The sequence below is a fragment of the Macaca thibetana genome, chromosome 20, assembly GCF_024542745.1.
Source record: "Macaca thibetana thibetana isolate TM-01 chromosome 20, ASM2454274v1, whole genome shotgun sequence".
Lineage (NCBI taxonomy): Eukaryota > Metazoa > Chordata > Mammalia > Primates > Cercopithecidae > Macaca > Macaca thibetana.
In genome coordinates, this window is record NC_065597.1 from 16,677,218 (window position 1) to 16,701,050 (window position 23,833).

Here is a 23,833-nt window from a genome sequence, read left to right on the forward strand (position 1 = left end):
AGAAGGCACAGGTATCACACTAATGACCTTCCACCATACAACAGTTAGCAGTGCATGACGCTGGGTACTGCAGTTTCTTTTTAACATCCGAAATGGTTTAAAAAGCCCCTAGATATGACTATTTTGATGTGGCATTTTATTCTGCTTTCACATAAAAGCCAAATAATATTTTCAAAGGGATGGACAGATAACATTAGGGCAATCCAGGGACACTCTCATTACTTTTTCTCTTGGCTTTTAATACCATCAGTGTTCGAATCCCACATCTCTCCTACACAGAAAGTTCCCACTGAAGTCTAGGCCTCGGAGAAAGGCTAATAGAGATCCCCCGCCACACACACACACACACACACACACCCAGCCTTGGATAGCACTCAGCGGGAGAGCAGGAACTCTCAACCCATCTGCACATCAGAACCACCTAACTCTCCCTCAGAACCTGCCCCATCCCCATCTGATGTCATTGGTCTGGAGAGGGGCGTGGGCATCTTTATTATGTATATATTTAACTTGTACAGCAGAGTTGAGAACCAGTGCTACAGATCAATCACCTGCCCTGTGCTGCAGCTGAGTCGGGAAATCCCTGCCGGGGAAGGACCACACCTCAGTTTGACACGTTGCAACTGCCACTATTTTGTGTGCACCTAAAGCGTGGTGATCCAAGTCAGTGCCTTTCTCAAACATCACTCCGGAAGCTTCACCTCCAAGGAGCAGTGGGGCACATTCCTCAGCCCAGAGACTTGGCTTCCCCTGGGTCTTGTGGTGTGTATTAATAGGACCACTTACCTATCAGCGTCACCTGTTGAAGTAAAGATGGTTGAAGTCTGGCCCTGGAATGAGTTTGCTTCTGCAGACACACACCTCTGATGGAGGGTCCCCCTGCCTCTACCTTTTCCCCACACTCATCCCCCACAGTCTTCCTGCAAGAGGGGCAGGAGGCTGGAAGAAGATGGCCTCTTGGGAATGAATGCTGTAAAGAAATGGGTCTCAGAAATGGTCCCTGGCCAGCAGCAGTACTATCACCTGGGAATTTATTAAAAATCCAAACTCTCAGTCCCCATGTCAGATCTACCGAATCAAAAAGTGTGTAGGTGTGGCCTGGCAATCTTTTAGCAAGCCCTTATACCTCAGAGGTGGCTTTCATGGAGGGACATTCTTCTACTTCTTCTGCACCTCCCCACAACCCTAGCCCAGTATACTCTAGGACCAAAGAGGCTTTTTCTAGAATGTCCATAAACCCAGACCTTGACAGTAGTCCTCCCTCATCCTCAGGGGATATATTCCAAGGTGCCCAGTAGATGCCTGAAACCACAGATAGTACTGAACACTCTATATGTTGTGGTATTTTCCTTTACATACATACCTATGATAAAGTTTAATTTATAAATTAGACACAGTAAGAGATTAACAACAATAACAATAAAGTGGAACAATTTTAATAATATGCCAGCATCACTACTCATGTGCTTCGGGGCCATTATTAAACTAAATAAGGTTTCCTTGAACACAAGCATTGCGATCCCATGACAGTTGACCTGCTAACCCCAAGTCATCTACTCAGTGATTGTCAAGTGGGTTGTGTCTACAGCATGCGTACGCTGGACCAGAGGGTGATTCACATCCTGATCGGGATGGAGTGGGATGGCATGAGATTTCCTCAAGTTATTCAGAACAGCGTGCCACTTAAAATGTACGAATTGTTTATTTCTGGAATTTTTCGTTGAATATTTTCATTCCATAGTTGACCACAGGTAACTGAAACCATAGAGGAGGAGGACTGCCGTACTTAATAGACAATTTATTTTTACAACCTCTAAAGACACCACTGATAGTTATAAAGACAACTAGATGACAGATTTTCCCAATGGTTAAGTGAGCAAAGATCGCTCTGACCAATCATCTGAGAGAATGCTAAGATCAATGAGCAAGTATGATGACTTGCAAATATATGGAGTCTGTATAAAGTCAGTGCTTCTCAAATATTAGTGTACATCAGCATCCCCTGGAGGGCTTACTAAAACAGATTGCTGAGCCCCACCCTCAGGAAGTCCCATCTAGGAGATTTGGGTGGGGCTTGAGAACTTGCATTTCTAACCAGTTCCTGGTGATGCTCCTTGGTGATACCAATCAGACTGTGAGAACCACAACTCTAAAGCCTCCAGCCTCCTGGTTATTTGGAGTGGCCTATGGACCTGCAGCATCAGCATCACCTGGGAATCTGTTAGAAAGGCAGGCCCTCAGGCCCCATCCCAGACCTGTGGAATCAGAATCTGCATTTTCATGGACCTCCAGGCGATTTGCATGCACACTGAAGCTGAGAGTGCTACCTTAAGGTCCCTGGCAAAACTTGACCTTTGCCAAACCCACAGCCATAACTCTCTTCATTACAGCCCTGAGAGGAGTCTTACCAAATGTGCATAGGACCTAGTTGATGAAATTAACCCTCCCCAAAATGTGCCTCCTTCCACCTATTCACCAGAGGTATAGCTAAGGGGTCATGGTAGTGGGAGGAGGGGAGTAATTGGTCCATCACCCTACTCTTCAGAAAGGTTATGCCTTTTCAATAGTGGTGAATATGGCACACCAAATGGTTCCTAAGGCTGAAGAAAAAAAGGAAGAAGCTATATGCAATCTTGGCTAACATGCCACCAGTCAGAGTATGGCTTTTACCCAGCCTTGGGGTGGCTTGGGGCAACTCCCCCCACTTCAGATCTGTTCCAATGCTCCCCAAGTCACTGAAGCTGTCCTTATACATTTTATAAAATTAATCAGGGAGAAGGGAGGGGGAGAAACAAAAATGAACCCAGGTTGCAACACACTCAGCATTAATCACTAGATCAGCCTGTGCTCAGACCTGCTTCCTCATAGCTGTTTGGTGCCTGCTGCTTCGGAATCACATAGAGTAGACCCTGCTAAAGATCATTGTTCCCCTCAATGCTATGGAGGTAACAACTTGAACATTAGGAAATGTTATGTTTTCCATTTGAGATATTTATTCTTTCAAGTTCTGTGTACCAGTGAATCAACTGACATCAGCTGATCTGAAGGACCCCACGAGAAGCTGACTCACCAAAGAATGCAGTTTACACATCCTGACGATTTCATCCATCTTACCCAACCAGTGACCCAGTTTTGCAGCCCTTCACCCTCCAGGATCCGCTTAAAAACCCCAGCACAGAACTCCTCCAGGAGATGGATTTGAGGGTCTCCTCCCATCTCATCATTCAGTGCCTCTGATCATGGAACTCTTTCTCTGCTGCATCCCCACTGTCTCTGTGCATTGGTCTGTTACTGCGCAGTGGGCACACAAACCTGTTGGTCCTGTAACACTACTGAATCTAGGGTCCAAATCCTCCTAGCCCCTGAGAGAGGAGGAAGTTCTTTCTCCCTGGGACCAAGAGCCAAGCTCAGATCCTGCCCCAATGTGAACCCCCTTACAGGCTGGTTTGAGATTGGGTGCATTTCTTCCCTTTAGGTTTTTCTCATGTTCCCTTGGACTCAAAAATAACAAAATAGTCTTATATCAGCAAATTTGGAATGGCAAAGTAGCTTAACAGGGGGCTTGATGAAAATAACCCTTCCAACACATGCGTGTGGAAGTTACATTGGAGAGTCCATTCTCAGCAAAGCAGACCAGGAGACTTCTAACTGGGGGATGTTCAGAAAATGTCAGGGTAGCTGTGTGACAGAACTCCAAGGAGCACTGTGCACAGAATACCATGGGAATGGGGCTCCCTGGCCTTGTTCCACACAGAGCCCCTGGTGAGTGTGGCATGCTAAGTCTAACCACTTCTTTAGGAGCCTCAAGTCAGAGGTGACAATATTATGATGTTGGTGAGGGCCTGCCACATCTCAAGAGCCTCTACCTAATACCTTAAACCCTGTTGCCCTGAAACTCCAGCTACAATTACATTGCTGTTGGAGAAACTGCTTTGTACAGTTCAAGATTTAGGTACAATTTCATACAATGTCACCAGAAGCCTCTTGGTGCAAGTTATGTCATAACTTTTATATACCTTGTAATAGCTATTATGCATAGTTGTTACAGAACTATTACAAGTTCTAACATAACAACCAAGCATCACACAGATGCAGATGAATTATAACTGTGAAATAATAAGCAGTATGCAGTCAGGCACATCAGTTATCCCCCTAGTCTAGAAGAGCTTCAACAAGAATGGTCACAGGTCAGAGAAAAAGAACAAGGGTAGAAGGCAAAGGTGGCCCTTGCGCTTTATTTTTAGCACCACTACTAGTTCAATTATGCATAAACAATCTTACCTAGTTGGCGTTTTTCACGATGTTAGAGAAAAGAACCACTTCCTTCTAGGAACTTCTGACATAAAGGTAGGCATTGGTCTGGGCCTTGAATAAAAACTGGTTACTTAGCAACCTGAGCCAGAATGTAATTTCAGGAGAAAAGAATACTTCTGGTTTAAAAAAAAAAAAAAAAATCCTTACTGTTTGAATTATTAAAAACTGTATCATGACCCTTGGGAAATTAAGTTCATCTCTAAGAAAAAGCCAAACCAAAAAGCAAAAGAAACATGAAATATTATATTAGATATGGGTCCCGTGGAAATGCACACACATTGGAGAAATGGAACCAAATCATTCCCATTGATTTAGGTTTTTTCAGTGTTTTGCATCAACCATCATCAAAATCCTAAAACCAAACTTTGCAAGACATTTGGAGATGTCTTTGGCAGTACTACTACTACTTGTTAGCACACCTACCTTCATTCATAGGATTGTGTCAGCAAAGGTTTTAACAGCTGTGAAAACCCCACCAGTATAGGAAAATACATTTTTTATGGATTTTTCTAGACATGATATCTGCATGACTTGCAGAGTTTTGGATTAGCCTTTGTATTCATTTTCTATGGCTGCATAACAAATTACCACAAAACTAGGAGAGCAAAACAACACAAATTTATTATCTCACAGTGTCCATGGGTTGAGAGACCAGTGTGAATTAGATTCTCAGCTCAGGGTTCCACAAGGCTGAAATCAAGGGGCTGGCCTGCTGCATCCTCATCAGGAGGCTCAACTAGGGAAAGATCTGCTTCCAAGGACCCTCAATGTGTTGGCAAAATTCATTTCCTTGTGGCCATATGACTGAAGTCCTTACAGGAGAGTCTCTCTTCCACTTCAAACTTCTTCTAATCTCTTTTAAGTACTCAGTTGATTCAGTCAGGCCCACCCAAGTTAATCTCTCTTTTTATTAATTAAATGTCAGCTGATTAGGGACCTTAATTACATCTGCAAAATTTCTTCTGTGATATTACATAATATAATCATGTGAGTGATGCATAGCCCATCATATTTACAAGTCTTGTTCACACTGAAAGAGGGGATAATACAGGGCATGTACACAAAGGGGTGGGAATATTGGAGGTCATCCTATAATTCTGCCTACCTTTACCCTTCATTCATTGTGTCCCTGTTTCTGATCTATAAGTTGAGGATAATACTCCATTTTCAAGGTTGTTATAAGGCCAACATATGCATTTTTCATTCATTAAAGAAAAATATCACCATGCATTCTGAAACTGTTTGTATTTGATATTCTTTGAGCTCCACTGTAATCTAGCCCTTGTCCTAAGTCCCTGTTCACTCTGAAAGCTTATGAGAAGAAAGGCTGACACACCTCCCTATTACTGCATATTTACCACACTCCGGCCATAAATTGCTTTTAAATATTTTGCCACGTAGTTGGGATTTCTGTTCCACCATGTAATGTGATTCCCAAAGCATCTGAAGGGGCTGCTTTCCAGGAAACCCATCTAGACACCTGCACTCAGCAGATCTGGGGCCTGTCTGTCTGTAACCAGCCCTCCTAGGCATCGGAGCATGGTAAATACACCCCAAGTCCCAAATGGTGGGTGACAGACACTGTTGGTACCTGAGATCTTAGGTGGTAGACGGGTAGTGCCATTTTTAATTGAGAATTTACTTTGATGTGTCTTAGAAAAAATATACCTATTCAAACTCATGATTTTGGGGCACAAGCAAAACTGAAAGAGATTTAAAGTATTTAAGTGAGTTGATTTGAGGAAAATATTAAATAGATAATACGAGTGGCTAGAATATGGTGAAAGTGATGACAGTGTTAACTGCAGTTAGGGAAACATCTGCATCTAGGAAATTGGTAAGTGGCCAAGTACTGAATGAACTAGTGAATTCGGTGAGTATTGAATAAATTACGTTAAGTGAATCAGACTCCAAGAACCCATTCGGTCTTACGAACGTCTACAGAAGCCCAGCACGTGCCATCAGTTGAGCTACATACCCATTAAAGCACGTCTGAAATCACACTCCAGCTACCTGGCGCGCAGCGGGATGGCGTGCGCGGTGTAGGTGGAGCCTTACGAGGGCGTGGCTAATCCACCTGAGGGCCGCGGTGGGGGCGTGGCTGGCGAGGGGCGGGTCCTCGCGGCGGAAAGCGGAAGTGTTATAGAGTCATGTGACCCGAGTAACATGGCCGCTGTCCCGTGAGTACCGCTGGTACCGGGCGAGAGTTGTTAGGCGGCCAGGGTCAGGTGTGCTGGAGCAGGGTCCGGGCCCGGGTTCCAGGGCGAGGCGGCGGAGCGTGGCAGGCAAGCCCGGAGCGGCGTGGTCCATGCGCCGGCGCCGGGGGCAGAGCGGAGCCGCAGACTCCCCTGGCCCCGGCGCGGCCCCGGCAGCCGCGGGCTAAGGAGTCGCGAGGCTCCCCGAGCTGCCACCATGAACCCCGAGAAGGATTTCGCGCCGCTCACGCCTAACATCGTGCGCGCCCTCAATGACAAGCTGTACGAAAAGCGGAAGGTGGCAGCGCTGGAGATCGAGAAGTAAGAGCCGCAAGGACCCCTCCCTGGCTATGCAGCCCCTGACTGCTCTGCTCCTCAGGGGGACTCCTCACGCCTTCCTAGCCAGGGTTATTTTCCCAGGTTTTAGGCCCTTACCTTAGCGTAGTGATTAAGAGCAGATTGGGAGCCATATCTAGGAGTCCCCCGTTTACTCCTGACTGGCTGTGTAATTCGGTCCCAGCTTTTTAACCTCCCGGTGCCACAAAGGGCTGCAGTGAGAGTGAAGTGACATCATGTATGGGTAGTGCTTTGCACAGTGCATGGCACAAAGTGAGTCTTCGGTGCTGTGCCACCCAAACCAGCAAATCAGAGAGTTGTCTTTGTGGTGGGAGAGAAGTCAGAAGCCGGAGAATTTGCAGGTGATGGTGACCAGCCTGGTTTCTTACCCAGCTTCTGAGAAGTGAAGGAGACTGTTAGTGACCAAGTAGAGAATCAGGTCGGAAACCTAGTGATCTCAATGCTCAGAGAGTTGTTTGTTTTATCTGTGTTATAACACCCTTCCCTGCAAATGGAAGTAGAAATAATTTGACCTTTCTTGCTTCTGCAGTCTTGTTACATGCATGTGTAACAGCGATCTTTTCTTTATTTCCCAATGTACAAAACAACGAAAGTTTAACTGGGGATGTTTTATTAAGTTTTTTGGTTTTGGTTTTGGTTTTTAACTGCAATATTATTTTACTTTTGGTGGTTTTCTGCCAGTCAAATCTTAGTGTTAAAGTCAAGTGAGTGAGTGATTTCAGAAAAGTGGAAAGAAGCAGGCTGTGAAACTGGAAGAATACCAGTCTGGGAGGCAGAAAAGGTAGATTGTAGTTCTGTTCTGTCCAGTAGAGTAGCCGTTGGCCATGTGTAGCTCTTATAAATTTAAATTATTAAAGATTAAACTTTAGTTTCTCAGTCACACTACCCATATTTCAAGTGTTCAATAGCCACGTTGGCTATTGGCTACTATATTGGGCAGCACAGATTATAGACTGTTTCCATCATTGCAGAATGCTCTGTTGGACTGCTCTAATCTGTTCTATGGTGTGACATTCATTCTTTAACCTGGGGCAAATTCCTTAACTCAGGGTTTCTCAGCCTCTGCACCATTCACATTTTGGAACAGATGATTTTTGGTTGTAGTGGGCTGTCCTGTGTCTTGCAAGATTTTTAGCAGCGTCTCTGACCTCTTTTCACTGGGTGCCAGTAGCACTTCATCTGTTGTAACAATCAAAAATGTCTTCAGACATTGCCAGATGTCCCCTGAAGGAGCAAAATTGCCCCAGTTGAGAACTGCTGCTTGTAATCCAAGTGTTGCTTTGGATTTTAGTTTCCTCCTCGACTAAAGGATTTGGACCTTGATAAGAAACCCCCCACCCCGCCTCCATTCAGCTCTCATGCTCAATATGTCCACAGCCATCTAGCTGCTTCTCTCATGGGACACCGCTTTCTTGACTGCTCTTTTTATATACCTTTTTGTTTATACCTGACTGTCACGACTGCTAGCAAGTCTTACTGCACATTGCCATACTGAATAGAGGGATCCAGAGATGATATATAGACATGATTCCGTGTCCATGGGGTTTTGTTGGCTTTGAAGTTGCCTTGACACCTAGTTTTGTCCCTCACCCACTCTGCTTCTCGGGAATATCTGGTTTTATTATAGCTTGAGTCATCTGTTGAGGCCTTGAAGAGAGAGGTGTTCATCTTAATATTATTGTTGCTTCCAGCACAACCTGTGTATCTGTTCTCACTCTGCAGACGGTTCTGTAAGGGTTTTGTCTTTGATAGAGTTCATTTTGTATTGGACATCACCCTTGATTTGTGGAATTTAGAGAAATTCACCAGTGCCTTAACTGGACTGTGAACTCCTTAAGAGCAGAGAGTCCTGTTTATGTATCTGTTTTATTTATCCTTAGCACCTAGCCTGGCAGCACTTGACAGTTGGTGTCCAAATAAATGAATGACCATATATTTTCGGTGGAAAAATAACATTGCAGTCTCAGGACCTTGCTGCTCAAAAGCATGACCTACAGACAGCAGCATCAGGATCCTCTGGGAGCTTGTTAGAGGTTCTCAGACCTATGGAATCAGAATCTGCATTTTAACAAGATCCCTGGGTGATCTGTGTGCACATTAAAGTTTGAGAAGCACTGGCCTCAAAGACCCGCTCATCTGTTTCCAGCCTTCTCCAGTCGTGCTTAGAATGAAGAATGGCTGGTTGGTTTGATGCCTTCCTCAGAATGTGTGTTTCACAAATTGCTTAGAGACAGATACTGATTTATCTGTGCTTCACTGGCATTTTGCGTGTCTGAGCGCTTTCTCTGTGTCAGGTACACATAGGATATTGTATGTTTTAATATATTCTTCATTTGGCCTGGTCAAAGTGACCCGCAACAAACACAGACTATTAATTAATCTCTCATTAATCAGACTGCAGATGCCCAATAAAAGAAGAGTCCGAATATTGGCAGTTATCTGTGTAGTGTAAATGAGTCAGTTCATGTGCTTCCTAAATAAAAGTGCTTAGTCCTGTTCTTAGGTAAGTGGCCCCTTTAAGATACCCTATTTCCTGAGAGGCTGCGTGGCATGGTGTTTAAGAGCAGGCTGTGGAACTGGGGTCCAGGCTCCCATTTACTCGCTAGGTGACCCTGAGCAAGCTAATTAACCTCTGTGCCTCCATTTCTTCATCTGTAAAATGAGAATAATAATAATATGCATAGAGTTGTTCGAGCTAATGTTGTAAAGTGCTCTATTAGTCTGTTCTTGCACTGCTATGAACAAATACCTGAGACTGGGTAATTTATGAAAAAAGAGATTTATTTGGCTCACGGTTCTGCAAGCTGTATAGGAAGCATCGCAGCTTCTGCTTCTGGGGCCTCAGGATGCTTCCAGTCGTGATGGAGAGCAAAGAGGGAGCAAGGCGTCTCACATGGCGGGAGCAGAAGCAGGAGCAAAAGAGATGGAGCAGGGAGGTGCTGCACACTTTTAAACAACCAGCTCTCTTGAGAACACACTCACTGTCACAAGAACAGCACCAAGAAGATGGTGCTAGGCCATTCGTCATCACAGGAGAAATCCACCCCTATGATCCAGCCACCTCCCACCAGGCCCCATCTCCAACACTGGAAACACCAGTTCAACAAGAGATTTGGTGGGGACACAGATCCAACCATATCAAGTACTTAGTGTAGTACTGGGCACATTGCAATTGTTATAAACTATATATAGAGAGAGAGAGAATTGTTATATAATTGCCCTAATTATTTCTAACATATGTATATCACATAGTTGTCATCTGTCAGTACTGCTCTTACCACTTTTTGCTAGGGGGAATGATAGCCTCCCATATTTGCCCCATGCTAATCCCTGGAGGCTGTGAATATGTTATGTTACATGGCAAGGGGGAATTAAGATTGCTACTCGCTAACCTTAAAATAGAGAGATTATCCTGGATTATCGAGGTGGGCCCGATGTAACCCTAACCAGGAGAGTCAGTGTCAGAGTGATGTGATGTGAGAAAACTTACCCTGTCATCACTGGCTTTGAAGATGGAAGGGAACCACCAGCCAAGGAATGCTGGCAGCCTCTAGAAGCTGGCAAGAAAATGGATTTTCCCCTAGAGTTCCAGAAAATAACATAGCCTGCCAACATCTTGATTTTAGCTCAGTAAGACCCATAGTAATACATGCGTTGTTTGTGAATTTTTTTAATTTTTTAATTTCTTCTATAGAGGTTGGTTCTCACTATGTTGCCCAGGCTGGTCTTGAACTTCTAGGCTGAAACAAGCCTCCCACTCAGCCTCCCAAAGTGCTGGGATTACAGGCATGAGCCAGGATGCCTGACCAATTTATATTATTCTAAGCCACTAAGTTTGTGGTAATTATTACTGTAGCAAATAGAAAACGAGTACAACTCTACTGTCATTGTTCTAAATCTACCACCCTGGCCAGACTGTGAGCTTCCTGCAGGATCCATGCCTTCATATCATCTTTGTAAGCTCAGTGCTTGCCAGCACTTGGCAGGTGTTAGTAGAAGGCTGAAGCACTAACCGCTCATCAGGTTTGCCCCTGGCTTTCCCAGATCAAATAGTTAACCCGCAGCGTCTTTGTTGGCCTGAGGGCAGCCATCATGGTAAGGTTTGATTAAAGCTCCAGAGGATAGAATACGTTGTATTAGTCTGCTGGAGCTGCCATAGCAAAATACCACAGACTAGATGGTTTAAACAACAGAAATGTATTTCTTACAGTTCTGGGGGCTGGGAAATCCAATGCCTGTAAGGTAGGTTTCATCCTGAGGCTTCTTTTAGCTTCTAGGCAACTGCCTTCTCACATGTGTGATGTGTGTTCACTTGACCTCTTCTTTTGGATAGGGAGGGTGAGGTGGTAGCTCTAGTGTCTCTCTCTCTTTTTTTTTTTTTTTCTTTTGGAGACAGGGTCTCACCCCGTCACCTAGGCTGGAGTGCAGTGGTGCAATCATAGCCCACCATGGCCTTGAACTGGGCTCAAGCTATTCTCCCACCTCAGCCTCCCAAGTAGCTGGGACTACAGGCACACACCCCCATACCCAGCTAGTCTTGAACTCCTGGCCTCAAGCAATCGCTGAGATTACAGGCATGAGCCACTGCCCCAGCCTGGTGTCTCCTCTTATGAGGACACTGATCCTATGGAATCAGGGGCCCCACCCTTACGACCTCTTTTAACCTTAATTACTTCCTTATAGGCCCTCTCTCCAAATCCAATCACACTGTGCATCAGAACTTCAATATATGAATCTGGGGGTTGAGGGACTGTTCAGACTATCACAGTGATCATAGTGAAGCCTGAGAGTGCACGTATATAAAGTGCTGTCTGCCCCATTTTGGATGGTTGGGAGGATATAGAAAAGCTTCCTTTTATTTGGCCATCGTATACCCCTCATCTCATTTATTTTGCATGGGTGCCCTGTGAACGTGGTGGTGTTGCACCGTTTCACAGGTGAGGAAACAGGCTCGCTGAGGTTAAGTAATCTTCCCATGGTTTCATAGCTAGAACCTAGCTAGAAAACTCAGGTTCATGTGTCTCAGAAGACGTTCCCACTGCATGACTGGTTTTCCCTACCAAAAAGGGGTCATAGTTAGAATAAAAGGAATTTCATACTTGAAATTCTCCACAGTGGTTTTAGCTGCCACTTTGAGTTCTCCAGAGCTCGGGTGACAGAGCCAGTCCTGCCTATGGTGTTCCAGTGAGGAGTTAAAACCACTAATAAGAGGGGATTGTATCATGATGACAGGCCTCTCAGGCACTAAAAATGCAGAGAGATGGATGCTTGCCTCAACTGAAGGACCCCCGGATCTAGAATCTTGAGACCACCAGTGTGGTGTTAAGTGACCACACTAACTGGCTAAATGTTGGGAGACAGTTGTGCAAAGTCCTGGAGAACTTTTGCCCCTACCTTCTTATTCCCACAGGACCACACAATTTCCTATAAGATAAGGCAGTCAGGTTAGGATTTTTATCATGGCTGTTGCAGGTTTTGTGGTTTTCAGTTTTAATATAGTCATTGATCAGTCGTAATGAAAAGGGTGGGAAGATGCTAGGCTGTCTTCCCAGAAGAGGCTTAACGTTGGGGAGAAATGCTAGCAGGCACTCAGATCAGTGTGGTGGGTGCTCGCTTTGCAAGGCGTCGTGGAGGCAGGGCCCCCACTGTCTCACTGCTGGCCGGGAGAGACAGCGCCACTCATGGTCACGTCTCTAGTGGTCCTGAGCTTTGAGTTCCGTCTGTGGTCCTACCTCCCTGAATGCACCTGATCTTGTCTTTGAACTTGGAGTTCAAAAGCCAGCATACATACATGCCCTGCTAGGTGGCCCAGGCCATGCCCCCTGAGAGCCCAAAGCCCCAGGGAGGGCTGCTTGGAGCAGAGCTCCTGAATCGTGCCTCCCTGCCTGCTGGCTGCGGGGGAGGCGAGGCCCTGGAGCTCTGTGAACAGGTGAAAGTTGAACAGGTGAAGGCTGACCTGGTTCTTTGGAGCCTACCACCTCTGTGGGGAAGGTGCCAGAGTCCTGTGTCGCTTCAGGGGGATGTATTCTGAGAAGTGTGGTGTTGGGCAGTTTCATCATTGTGTGAAAACATAGAGTTACTCACACAAACCTAGATGGTGCAGCCTGCCACACACTAGGCCGTATGGTCGAGCCTATTGTCCCTAGTCTACAAACCTGCACAGCATGTGACTGTTGAGTACTTAGGCAATTGTAACACAGTGGTATGTGTGTACCCCAGTATATCTGAACATAGAAATAGTGTAGTAAAAATACAATATTATCATCTTACGGGACCACTGTGGAATATGCAGTCTGTTGTTGACCAAAATGTCCTTATATGACACATAACTGTTTTTATTACCCAGTGACTCAAGGTAATTTTTGGAGTGCAGGTCAGAATTCCACCTAGCTTGGCTGTTTATCAGCAGTAGGACCCTGTTTAAATTGTTTAATCCCGGGGTCACAGGCTGGCCCCTAGGAGCTGTGACCTACACACAGACCTGTTTGGTTTGGCCTGAATCACAAAGTATTTTAAATTGAGAAATTTCACAGTGAAATTCAGGTTTCTGGATTATCTTATAGACTTGGGAGATGCGGCCTGCATTCCTGCAAAGCAAATTGGCAGGAGCTTTGCCACCTGTTGGCAGATTAACCAGAGCCTGTTTTACCTCCTGGGCTTTCCCCTGTATCTCCTGCCTGGCCCCTGTGAGCATCTGAGTTTGTGATCTCTGGTTTAACCTCTCTGTGCCTCAGTTTTCTTATCTAAAAAAAAATAGCCCCTTGAAAACATTATGCTAAGTGAAAGAAGCCAACCGTAAAAGGCCACATATTGTATGATTCTATTTATATAAAATGGCCAGAATAGGCAAATCTGTAGAAACAGAAAGTAGACTCGGGGTTGCCTAGGGCTTGGGGGAAGAGATTCGGGGGAATGGGGAGTGACTGCCAGTGGGTGCAGGGTTTCTTTTGGGGATGGTAAAAAAAAATGTTCTACAATTGATGGTGGTGATGGTTGCACAACTTTGTGAATATACAAAAGACTGCTGACACCTGCACTCTAAAATAGTGAATTTATGGTATGTGAATTGTGTCCCAATTTTTAAATTAGTGCTGTTTTGTTACAGTCTGAGGGAAGCAGTTATTCAGTGGTCACAACTACTGTCACCCGAGATCGCAACAAGCCTCCTGCTGTCACCAACTCTTGCTTCTCCTTTGTAGTTTTTTCCACTGGTTGGATCCACTGTATGCTCAGTACGTGCTCATTCCTACATCGTATCTGCTCATTTCTTACCAGTTCATTCCTAGGCCTTTTCAGAGGAGGTCGTGAGCCCTTCCTCAGGGACACATGTTGCGCTTTCCCATTCAGTTTTGGAGACTGGTTAACAAGTGGAAACCAAATTACTTAAACACTCGGCAAAGCAACTGGCCGAAATGTTTACCCAGATCCTCTTCAGGACGCTGCTGCCTGGATATGCCATCTGGGTGTGGTGTGTTGCAGCGAGAGCTGGGATGGATGGTTAGACTTGCCGGGGGAAAAAGGCAGCAGCCCCAAGTCCATGCAGAAAGTTTCACATCACAGGAATAAATGTCACCTATGGGTTTATCTTTACATCCATCTTGGAGCCAGGAGCATAGTGGGTGCCCAGCCGACGTTTATGGAATGAACACAACCTCGTGTGGTGTGTGTAAGATCACAGCTTGTCTCTGATTCTGACTTTGCACTAATACTGTTACTTGAGCATGTGCAGTACAGAGCACAGAATATGATTATCTAATTCTCTAAAAGCCCTCTGAAGTCATTGTCATGATCAACCCACCTGCAGCTGAGGATATTCCCTCTGAACACATGGGAACCTGAGTTCAGTGGCTAAAACCCCTGCCACCTAGGACAGAGGTTGGGACATGGGGCCATCACCAAATGGCATGGGATTGCAGTTAAACGAAATCACGAATGCAACGTGCCTGGCACACAGTGGGCACCCAACTGGTAGTAGCTGTGCTGTTTGGGGAGGGGCTAGTGTAACATAATGGATGACATTTTAGATCTTGGGGTTAGAAAAGCCTAGATTGGATTTTAAAATCCATCATCTACAACTTGCATGACTTTGTGTATGTTTCTTACTTCTCTGAGCCTCAGTTTCTACAGACTGTAAAATGGGTATAATGGTACTTTTAAGGTTTCAATTAGACCCTGTGTGTAAAGCATGCAGCACATTGCCTGGCAAGTAGTAAGTGCTCAGCTGATGGTTACTTACTCTCTTCCTACGTTCACAGAAGACCAGCGCTAGAGCCTCATTTCAAAACATCTCAAGTAGGCGCCTCATCTGTACTCCCTGTGTGTGGGAGGAATGCCTTGACGATGACCGAGCACTGTGGGGAAGTGTGTAGAGAAAGCTACGTTTCTCTTGGGGGCCTTAGTTCTGCACAAGGGAATTGCCATCTGTAATTCGGTACAGTTGGTTTGCAGCTGAAGTGGCTTAGGGAGATGGGAGGCAGGGACTGTGACATAGTTGAAAGGATACGGACTTGGTAGAAGTCAAGGGTTCAGACCTTCCGTGACCCTAGGAAAGGGGCTTGATTTCTCTATGACTGTTTCAGATCCGGAAGATGGGAGTGAAATAATAATAGCTACAGAAGGAGGTGTCCTAAGGAATAATTGGCCCCGGGAATACTCAGCAGAGTATGAGTGCTTAGGAAGTGGTCAACTCAATCGTCCTCGTGTGACCTGTGACAGTCTCCTGTGACCGTCACCGTTCTGTGGTACAGAGTTAAGCTAAGGGGTCCTGTGGCTGTGTTGGGTGGCCCCAGGCTCTCCCGTGGCTCGTGAAAGTCCAGATGTGTCTTGCACTGTCCGTGGCTGCGTCTCCTATCGGGGAGTGGGTAGTCGGTGTGGCAGTCTTTGAGACATGGAGGGTGGCGTCAAGAGCTTGACGCTAGCCCCGCTTGGGGCTTGTATCTTCTGGGGCATGGTTGTTCCTGCCATCCTGCAGTACCACTGGCCAGCTGAGAACCCAGGCTCTGAGCAGTGTCTAGAGGATACCTCTGCAGCCAGGGTTCTTCAGAACTTTTTGGAGGAAACCAGGCAGAAGTGGATTCTGTCCTCTGGTGTGTAAGACAGCAATGTCCATGACCTTCACATTAGTGAAGGTCTCCGGGGATTTGTGATCGTGAGAGTTTCTGGGCCAGATACTAACTTCACAGCTAGTTCAGCCTCACATCCCCACCTCTGGCTCACAACCTGTAGATGACAGGAGGGATAGTGTGGTCTTTTGAAGTGACACTAAACCTGGAACTGGGAATGCCCAGGTTTTCAACTTCACTGACTCTGCTTCCCCTTGTAGTTGCTTTTTTTGTCTCTGCACTTGCCTTGTGAAGTAGAGACCACACCACAGGCAGGCTGACTAGGGCAGTTCTGGAGCACCTAGTGAGGGGTTAGAGCACGCCTTCAGCTGCCCTTCAGGCATCATCCAAGCCTGTGCACCTTTCCCCGACCACTAGCCACAGCCCTCGTGACCTGAGCCCTTCTTGGTGTGCATTTTCGGGTCCTAGTAATAGTGCCTTTTGGTCCTGCTAACCTGGACTATAAGAGAAGAGGGCGAGGACCGTCCAAATGCGATATTGATTAACCCGCAGGTTAGGTTTGGGTTTGCAAAGCACTGCCATGTCACCAATATGGCAGTGTGGGGTTTTGCCCCAGGTTTTCCCTGCAGCTCAAGCTGCCTGTCACCCCTGCCAGTCTTGACAAGTGTTTACCCACCTACTGCACGCAAAGTTCTGGACTCGGAGAGAGGCCTAGTGCTAGAGATGCAGATGCATAGTGCCAGTCCTCAAGTACTTTTTCAAGAAGTTGTGGAGGGGCAGGCATGGTGGCTCACGCCTATAATCCCAGCATTCCGGAGGCCAAGGTGGATGGATCACTAGAGGCCAGGAGCTCGAGACTAGCCTGGCCAACATGGTGAAACCCCATCTCTACTAAAAATAGAAAAAATTAGCCAGGCATGATGGCAGGCGCCTGTGATTCCAGCTACTCAGGAGGCTGAGGCAGGAGGATTGCTTGAACCCAAGAGGCAGAGGCTGCAGTGAGCTGATATCACGCCACTGCACTCCAGCCTGGGCCACAGAGCGAGACTCTGTCTCAAAGGAGAAAAAAAAAGGTTGTGGAGGTAGGAATCACGCATGAGAAGGAATTAGAAGGAATTTACCTGCTGACATTCCACAGCACATTTGCTGGGCACAGAATGAGGGGTCCTGAGTCCTTCTGCACTCACTTCGTGGGATCATCAGGAAAGGCGGGGGGTTGGATTTGAGCCAAACTTTGAGGGCTGGGTAGAATGTAGAAGGGACCAGGAGCTTTTCTAGAGAGTGGGTAGATGGGAGGTGCAGCAGTGGGCCAGGCAGGGCACAGTAAGAAGGCAGGCCTGGCGGGAGTAGAAGCCTGTGCTGGGAGCCCGGCAGGAAGGCTGCAGAGGTCCGCCTGTCCCTGTTTTGCTTGCCCCAAGTGTCAGATAAGGAGGGTGGGCTTGATTCGTGGAACAGATTATTCCTGCCAGTGGCCCAGGGTTGACCCCAGACCCGGTGCTCCCCAGGCTGATATACTGGTGAGGACAGGTTCCATGGGTTTCCCTCCAGCCATTGTCTGCCTGACGCCTGTTTTCCTGGAGATGAAGAATATTCTACCCTTAAGTGCAGGGGTGGAGACAGTAGAAACTTGGAGTTCCTGGGGCCACAGGGCCTGAATGGGCTGTCATTTTTGTAGTGGCCTGGGGTGCTCTGAGTTGAGTCCTAGTGGGACTCTGGTGGGGGAGGCCTTCCGGCTGGTGCCAAGCAGGGACACATTTGCTCTTTGTGAAGATGAGGGGTGGGGAGGGAATGCTGAGCACAGAAATCCACCTTTCCCGTCTCCTCCCTCAGGAGGCCCTGTTACTCTTGCAGGCTGTCACTCTGACATCAGAGCCACTTTCCTCGTAGGCTTCAAAGCTTCCTACACGCCATTCAAACCCATACCACCCGCTGGTGCAGACTGCCCTTCCTCAAGTTCACACCACTCGCGAGCTCATGGCCTTCTGTAGCTCCTCACATCCACCGGGGCTAAATGCCAGTCCCTTTGCCAAGTGTCCAGGGTCCCTCGCTGCATGACTGGGAGCAACTTTTCCAACCCTGTCACCTGTGGCTTTTGTTTCTGCCAAATCAAATGTCTGCTCCTCTTTCTTCTGAGCCTTTGTTCAGCCTCGTCCTCCCCAGCTCCAGAATGAACACCTACTCATCCTTCAAAACCCATCTACAATGCTGACCCTTATAGAGCCCTAGTACATCCCTGCCTGGCAGACACCGATCGCTCTTTCCAGCCTGCCCCGGCTCATCTCATACTCTTCTGACCAAGTGTTTTTTCTGTTTGCACAGTATTCCTTAAGCCCTCTTCCCACCCTGGCAGAGAGCTCCTTGGGGGCAGGGAATAGCTCTCATCCACTGGCTGCCACACAGGAGTCCCCTCTCCAGTTGCTCGGGGAATGTTTGTGACCTGAAACAGGGAGACAGGAGAGGAGGTGGCTTCAGGGTGGCCTGCGCTGCCGTGCAGGTTGGCTTTCCTTTGGACCCTTTGCTGAAGCCTCGAGGATGTCCCCACTCCCACTCCTAGTGGCGCTGTAACTTGTACCAAACGGAAACATGTCCTGGCTTCCTGGGCAGGCTGTCTGGGCAGGCGTGGGGAGGCACAGCGGCTCTAGCGGGCCTTGGTGCGTCCCACATCCTGGACTCTTCAAGAACAAGGAGACCAGGTTCTAGATCTTTGCACAATTTAGGAAAATAAGTGTTTTCATCAAAGGCATTTGAAATCCAACTAGAAACAAGTCATTCTCAGTTCTCAGAGTGGATTTATAAATTCTTTAGGCAGTGTGAAAGCCCAAATTCAGTCTCTTAGGATTAATAAAAGTTCTGCTGTTGCATTGGCCGGGAAACGAACCTGGGCCTCCCGCGTGGCAGGCGAGAATTCTACCACTGAACCACCAATACCCAGATGTTAGCAGCTGTGTGTGCACCTCCCTTTAACCCCATTCCTGTGCCTCCTTGCGTGTAAGTTGATTCATAGAATATGAAGCCAGTCTCTGATGCTGCCACATCAGTACAGTTGCAGGAATGGAGCGCTCAGGCTGCAGAAAAGGAGGGAGAAGGCAGGAAGCAGGAGGGTGTACGTGTGCATGTCCAGTTGATTTGCCTTCAGACCTTGCAACAGAAACCAAAGCTTGAGTCTTTCTTGGTAGCAAAAGTATATTAAAACTTTGGGGGACTTTTTCCCCTCTGATGTTTGAGTCCTCCCACCACATTCTGCCTTTAGTCTTGTGTTAAACTGTGTTACTGTTCTCAGGTTTCATGCCAGCTTCCTGTGGAAGACTGGCCAAGGCTGAGGACAGCACAACAGGAGTCCCCTTAAGGTGCAGGCATCAAGTTCATGGCTCCACAGCCATAGAGAGTACTTCTCTGGAGAACCCAGCAGCTCGCATGTGCACCTGTAGCAGGGAAGTGTGGTTCCAGATTTGTGGGCACCCTTGGCTGCTGCAGGTCTCGTGTAGTTGGAGAGACTGACTGGCTCCTCTAGCAGGATGTCTCTGTGAGGAAAACTGGCCAGGAAAAGGCAGAAAAAGCAACACTGCATTGCATTGGCCGGGAATCGAACCCGGGCCTCCTGCGTGGCAGGCGAGAATTCTACCACTGAACCACCAATGCTCCAGCTGTTTGTTAGAGCATCTGCAGGGCATTTGGCAAGGGGCTGTCTCTGTCAATACTTAGGCACTCTGACATATGATTGGGTCTCACCTGGCTGGTTTGTCCAGTTTGGGAGACCAGACAAGTTGATGTAGAACCATCCTTGCCCCGCCTTAGTACACTGCTTTGAGAGTTGGGGCCTATGAACTGGAGTTCACGTTCTGTCCAGAGGCCGTGGGTTCATCCACAGTCCCATCCCCATAAAGATCAAAGCAAGGGGCAACTCACAGGCCACTTGTACAGCTCCTTCCTGAAGCACCCATCTCCTCTCCAACGTCCACCAGCCCAGAGCGAGACCTATTTTGTCACCTCTTGCGTGAACAGTGCCTGGTGCATGATGGGTGCTCCATGTGATTGGCTGTATTAAATCTTTACCAAACCACTGCCCGGTCCCTCTTTGAACAGCCTTTTTGCAAGAGTGCTCACTGTCTCACAGGACAGCATATTTGGTTTTAATTACTAGAAAGTCCTATCTCTGATTAGTAGAAAGTGCCTGAGCTGGAACCACACAGACTAATGGACACCTTTTGGACATGATTATTCTTAAAATTCTTCAAGTCAACTTGAGACCCCATTTGTGGAACAGGTGAGCAAGATAACTGCCATGATTGGATGCAAAGCAAGGAGGGAGAGTGCCTGCAGTTACTTTTTCAAGTCTGAAGTCTCTAGACTGCCATTTTTCCACCTTCAGTGGCTCCACCAGTGTCATCCCTCATGCCTCCTGTCCTCAACTCGCAAGCATCTCCAGGCTCCTTAAGACAGCCTTTCATATGCCCAGCTCCCTGGTACATGAAATCTATTCTTCTAACTGGGGATTCCCAGGTTACCACCAGCAGCCCATCCCGCTGCTGTTGTGTTCTCTGGGGCCCCAGACAAGGGTGCTTACTTCCGCATCCTCACCTCTGCTAACAGGACTCCTTTTGCCAGGAAGGCCCGTTTCTTTCCCTTCTGCCTCCTTCAAGATCCAGCTCCATCCCACTTCCAGGCAGACTTCCCTGACCACCCCAGCTGCCTCTTCTACATCAGTGATCTGGGGCATCCTGCCACCACGTGCCATGTGAGACCTGTCGCCCCAGAGATGCTGTGAGCTTTGGGAGGGCAGAGGCCTGGCCTTCGTATCCATGGGGCTCTGAAAACAGACTAGTCTATCGTGGGGTCAGGCCTCCCTCAGCTCCAGCACTCGGGGCAGGGCCTGCCTGGGGAGTCATCCTCCCTGGGTGACCAGCAGCCGCTCCCTCCCACAAAGGCAGCCTCCCTCCGACCTGCTCCTCTCCCCGCCAGCGTCACTGCCCAGGGAGACACCTTGGGGACACTGTCTACCCTACCCTCCTCTCCCCTCTTGTATCAGCTATTAATGCTTTTCCATTTAATTCTAGAAACATTCCCCGCTGCTCTTTCCGACTGCCTCAGTCACATTTCAGGACCTCCTTACCCCATAGCTACAGTGCTCTCCTGAACGTCCCCAGCATCAGTCTCCCGTCAAACCCATGCCTGCCCCAGCCCTGCTTCTCCAAGCCACCACCGGCGATGTCCAGTTGGAACATGGGGCTGAGCGTGTCATCCCTTGCTGGAAAACTTCCAACCACTCATCGTTTCCTTACCTGTCTCTAGCCACTCCTTCCACACCCTGGAACCCTCATCCCGTTCCAGATATGCCATGTCAGCTTGCGTGGCCTTGGCCTGGTTCTTCCCTATGCCCGAGGTGCCCTGCCTTCCTTTCTTTACCTGGAAAGTGCCTGTTACTGTTTTAAAGATCTGACTCAACTGGCACCTCCCTGTAGCCCTCCCGGACGGCCCGAGGAGACGGAGCTCATTGCATTTTCTTGCTTCTGTGATATCACTGGCACCACTTTGCTACAACTATTTGTTTGCACGTGGATCTTACCCATTACGCTGGGGCCTGTGTCCTAGCAACGTCCCTAGAAATAGTCGCTCAGACGCAGAGGGTTTCTGAGATGCACGGATGGAAAGCTGAGTAAGTGTTGAATAAAGACAGTTTATCAACTGATGATGCATTGTACTTTTTTGGTCCCAATGACACATTCATTTGCATTCTCTGAGATTCCCAGAAGTGAGCTAGCACCACTGTTCCTTATTCCATTGTACACAGAGGGAAACTGAGACCCAGAATAGGGAAACAACCATGGCTCAGCCAGCAACAGAACTGAGACCTGCCCTGAGACGCCCATCTCCCAATTCCTCTTTCCAAACAGGTCATCTCCCTTCCTCATTGCAGCCCCAGGCCCTGGAGGCTGCAGCAGAGGTAGCCTGATTTCCACAGCCCCTCTCTCCTCTCTCTCCAGGCTGGTCCGGGAGTTCGTGGCCCAGAACAATACCGTGCAAATCAAGCATGTGATCCAGACCCTGTCCCAGGAGTTTGCCCTGTCTCAGCACCCCCACAGCCGGAAAGGGGGCCTCATCGGCCTGGCCGCCTGCTCCATCGCACTGGGCAAGGTGGGCCTTTCACTCAAGGAACAGACATACCAGTCCCGGCCTTGACGCTAACCAAGCCATCCAGACGCCCTCCCTCTCAAGACCCAGCAGGGCATTGCAGACCTGTGTTTTATTACCACTCTGTCCACACCTGAGACCAGCAAGTCTGGCTTTGCGGCCCGGCAGCCTGGTCCCCTAGGCGTGGGCCCTCTCCTGGGTAGCAAACTTGGGAAGGGTCTTTGAGTCCAGCTCTGGCACAAAGGCCTGAGCACCTCCAAGGGAGGTGGGATGTCAGCTGGCACTGCAGGCTGCAGGGCCTGGGCTCCGACCCATTCTGATCTGTCTTCTGTTCCTCCTGCCCCCTCGCAGGACTCAGGACTCTACCTGAAGGAGCTGATCGAGCCAGTGCTGACCTGCTTCAATGATGCAGACAGCAGACTGCGCTACTATGCCTGCGAGGCCCTCTACAACATCGTCAAGGTGGCCCGGGGCGCTGTGCTGCCTCACTTCAACGTTCTCTTTGACGGGCTGAGCAAGGTAACCGCCCTCCTCCTCCTCCTCGCTGGGCTGCGCTTGGTTCACCCACTACACTTGACCTTCTGGAACACTGGACCCCTTTTCCCAGATGCAGGCAGAGGAAACAAGCATGTGGCTGCAAGGGACACTTATTGTCTATTGAATCTAATCATTTTTAATGGATTTGCGTTTATACCTTTGTTCATTTCTCTTTTAATTCATTTTGATGGCATTTGATGTAAGTATCAGTCTGTCACACAGTAGAGGGGAGAAACTGATAGTCTGTGAAACACTCGCCTCCCTGGTAGAAGGAGATGATGCTGAAGCCGTCACCCAGACCATACTTCCCCTGTAGGGAGGGCCACGCTTAGTCTAGCTCATAAGTGCCCCAGAAAAAGCTCATGCTCTCCTCCATGCCTCTCGCAGCCTGGTGGAGTTCTCCTCCCAGGCGCGGAGCAGCCCTGCAATGCTGCTGCCCCTACAGAATGCCATGGAAGTTTCTAGAGTATCAGCCTCGCAGCTACCCTGTCCCCTCCTCCAGGAGTGGAACGAGGACCCAGCGCTTGAAGATTGGAAACCCCTGGGGAAGGCTGACGGGAAGCGGCCCCGTGACCCAGTCACGACAGGGAACAGGAACCCCGGCGGGTCATAGGAGAAGTCCCTGAACAGAAGGGTGTTTCCTAAATCTGCTCATCGGCCGACTCCACTGTCCCCACTCCCACTTTCCCAGCCCTTCTCAAATGTGTTCGCTGAGAGGGGGGCCTGCTGGATGTTCCGGGCTGCACCAAGGCCCTGGCCGCGGGTTTGCAGGAAATCCCTGGTGTTGCATCCGACCGTGACCCTCGCCTCTGTGTCCCTCCCCTCTCTGTGCCTCTTGCAGCTGGCGGCCGACCCAGACCCCAATGTGAAAAGCGGATCTGAGCTCCTAGACCGCCTTTTAAAGGTATTTGTACTTCATCCCCACTTTTATTTCTATAATCTATTTCTCCCATCTGTCTGTACAGCTTAGAAATTCTGTCATTGGGAATGTTCTTCTTGAATTTAAAATATATTTTAAATTTACATGTACTCCCTGGTGTGCAGTTCTATGACAAGAATATAGAGCTCGATCACCACTATCAAATACAGAACTGTGCCATCCCCTGAAATGTCCCCTTTTGTTGCCGCCACCTAAAGCAAAGAAGCTTGCCTGTCACTTTCCACACCACCCTGGCTCTGACACAGGGGCCTGGGCATTCCATCCAGACCACAGAGAGTAGGGTCTTGCCATTCAGTTGG

The 23,833-nt window shown here is 48.2% G+C and overlaps 1 protein-coding gene and 2 non-coding genes across 5 annotated transcripts in view; 1 reads left to right on the forward strand and 2 right to left on the reverse strand.

Annotated features, from left to right (window-relative positions):
• Positions 1 to 6,457: 6,457 nt before the first annotated feature.
• Positions 6,458 to 23,833, forward strand: part of VAC14 (VAC14 component of PIKFYVE complex) — a 115,335-nt gene continuing 97,959 nt past the window's right edge. The window contains exons 1-4 of one of the 3 annotated variants that reach the window (XM_050772697.1): positions 6,458 to 6,830; positions 21,910 to 22,060; positions 22,409 to 22,576; positions 23,436 to 23,498. In XM_050772697.1, coding sequence (XP_050628654.1) covers positions 6,727 to 6,830; positions 21,910 to 22,060; positions 22,409 to 22,576; positions 23,436 to 23,498 — 486 coding nt within the window. In that variant the 5' untranslated portion in view covers positions 6,458 to 6,726. The remainder of the gene's footprint in view (positions 6,831 to 21,909; positions 22,061 to 22,408; positions 22,577 to 23,435; positions 23,499 to 23,833) is intronic. The other 2 variants (XM_050772698.1, XM_050772699.1) reach the window with 2 other exon arrangements.
• On the reverse strand, positions 18,786 to 18,856 carry TRNAG-GCC (transfer RNA glycine (anticodon GCC)). The gene has a single exon. It is a non-coding gene; the product is annotated as a tRNA-Gly (tRNA).
• On the reverse strand, positions 19,497 to 19,567 carry TRNAG-GCC (transfer RNA glycine (anticodon GCC)). Its single transcript has one exon. It is a non-coding gene; the product is annotated as a tRNA-Gly (tRNA).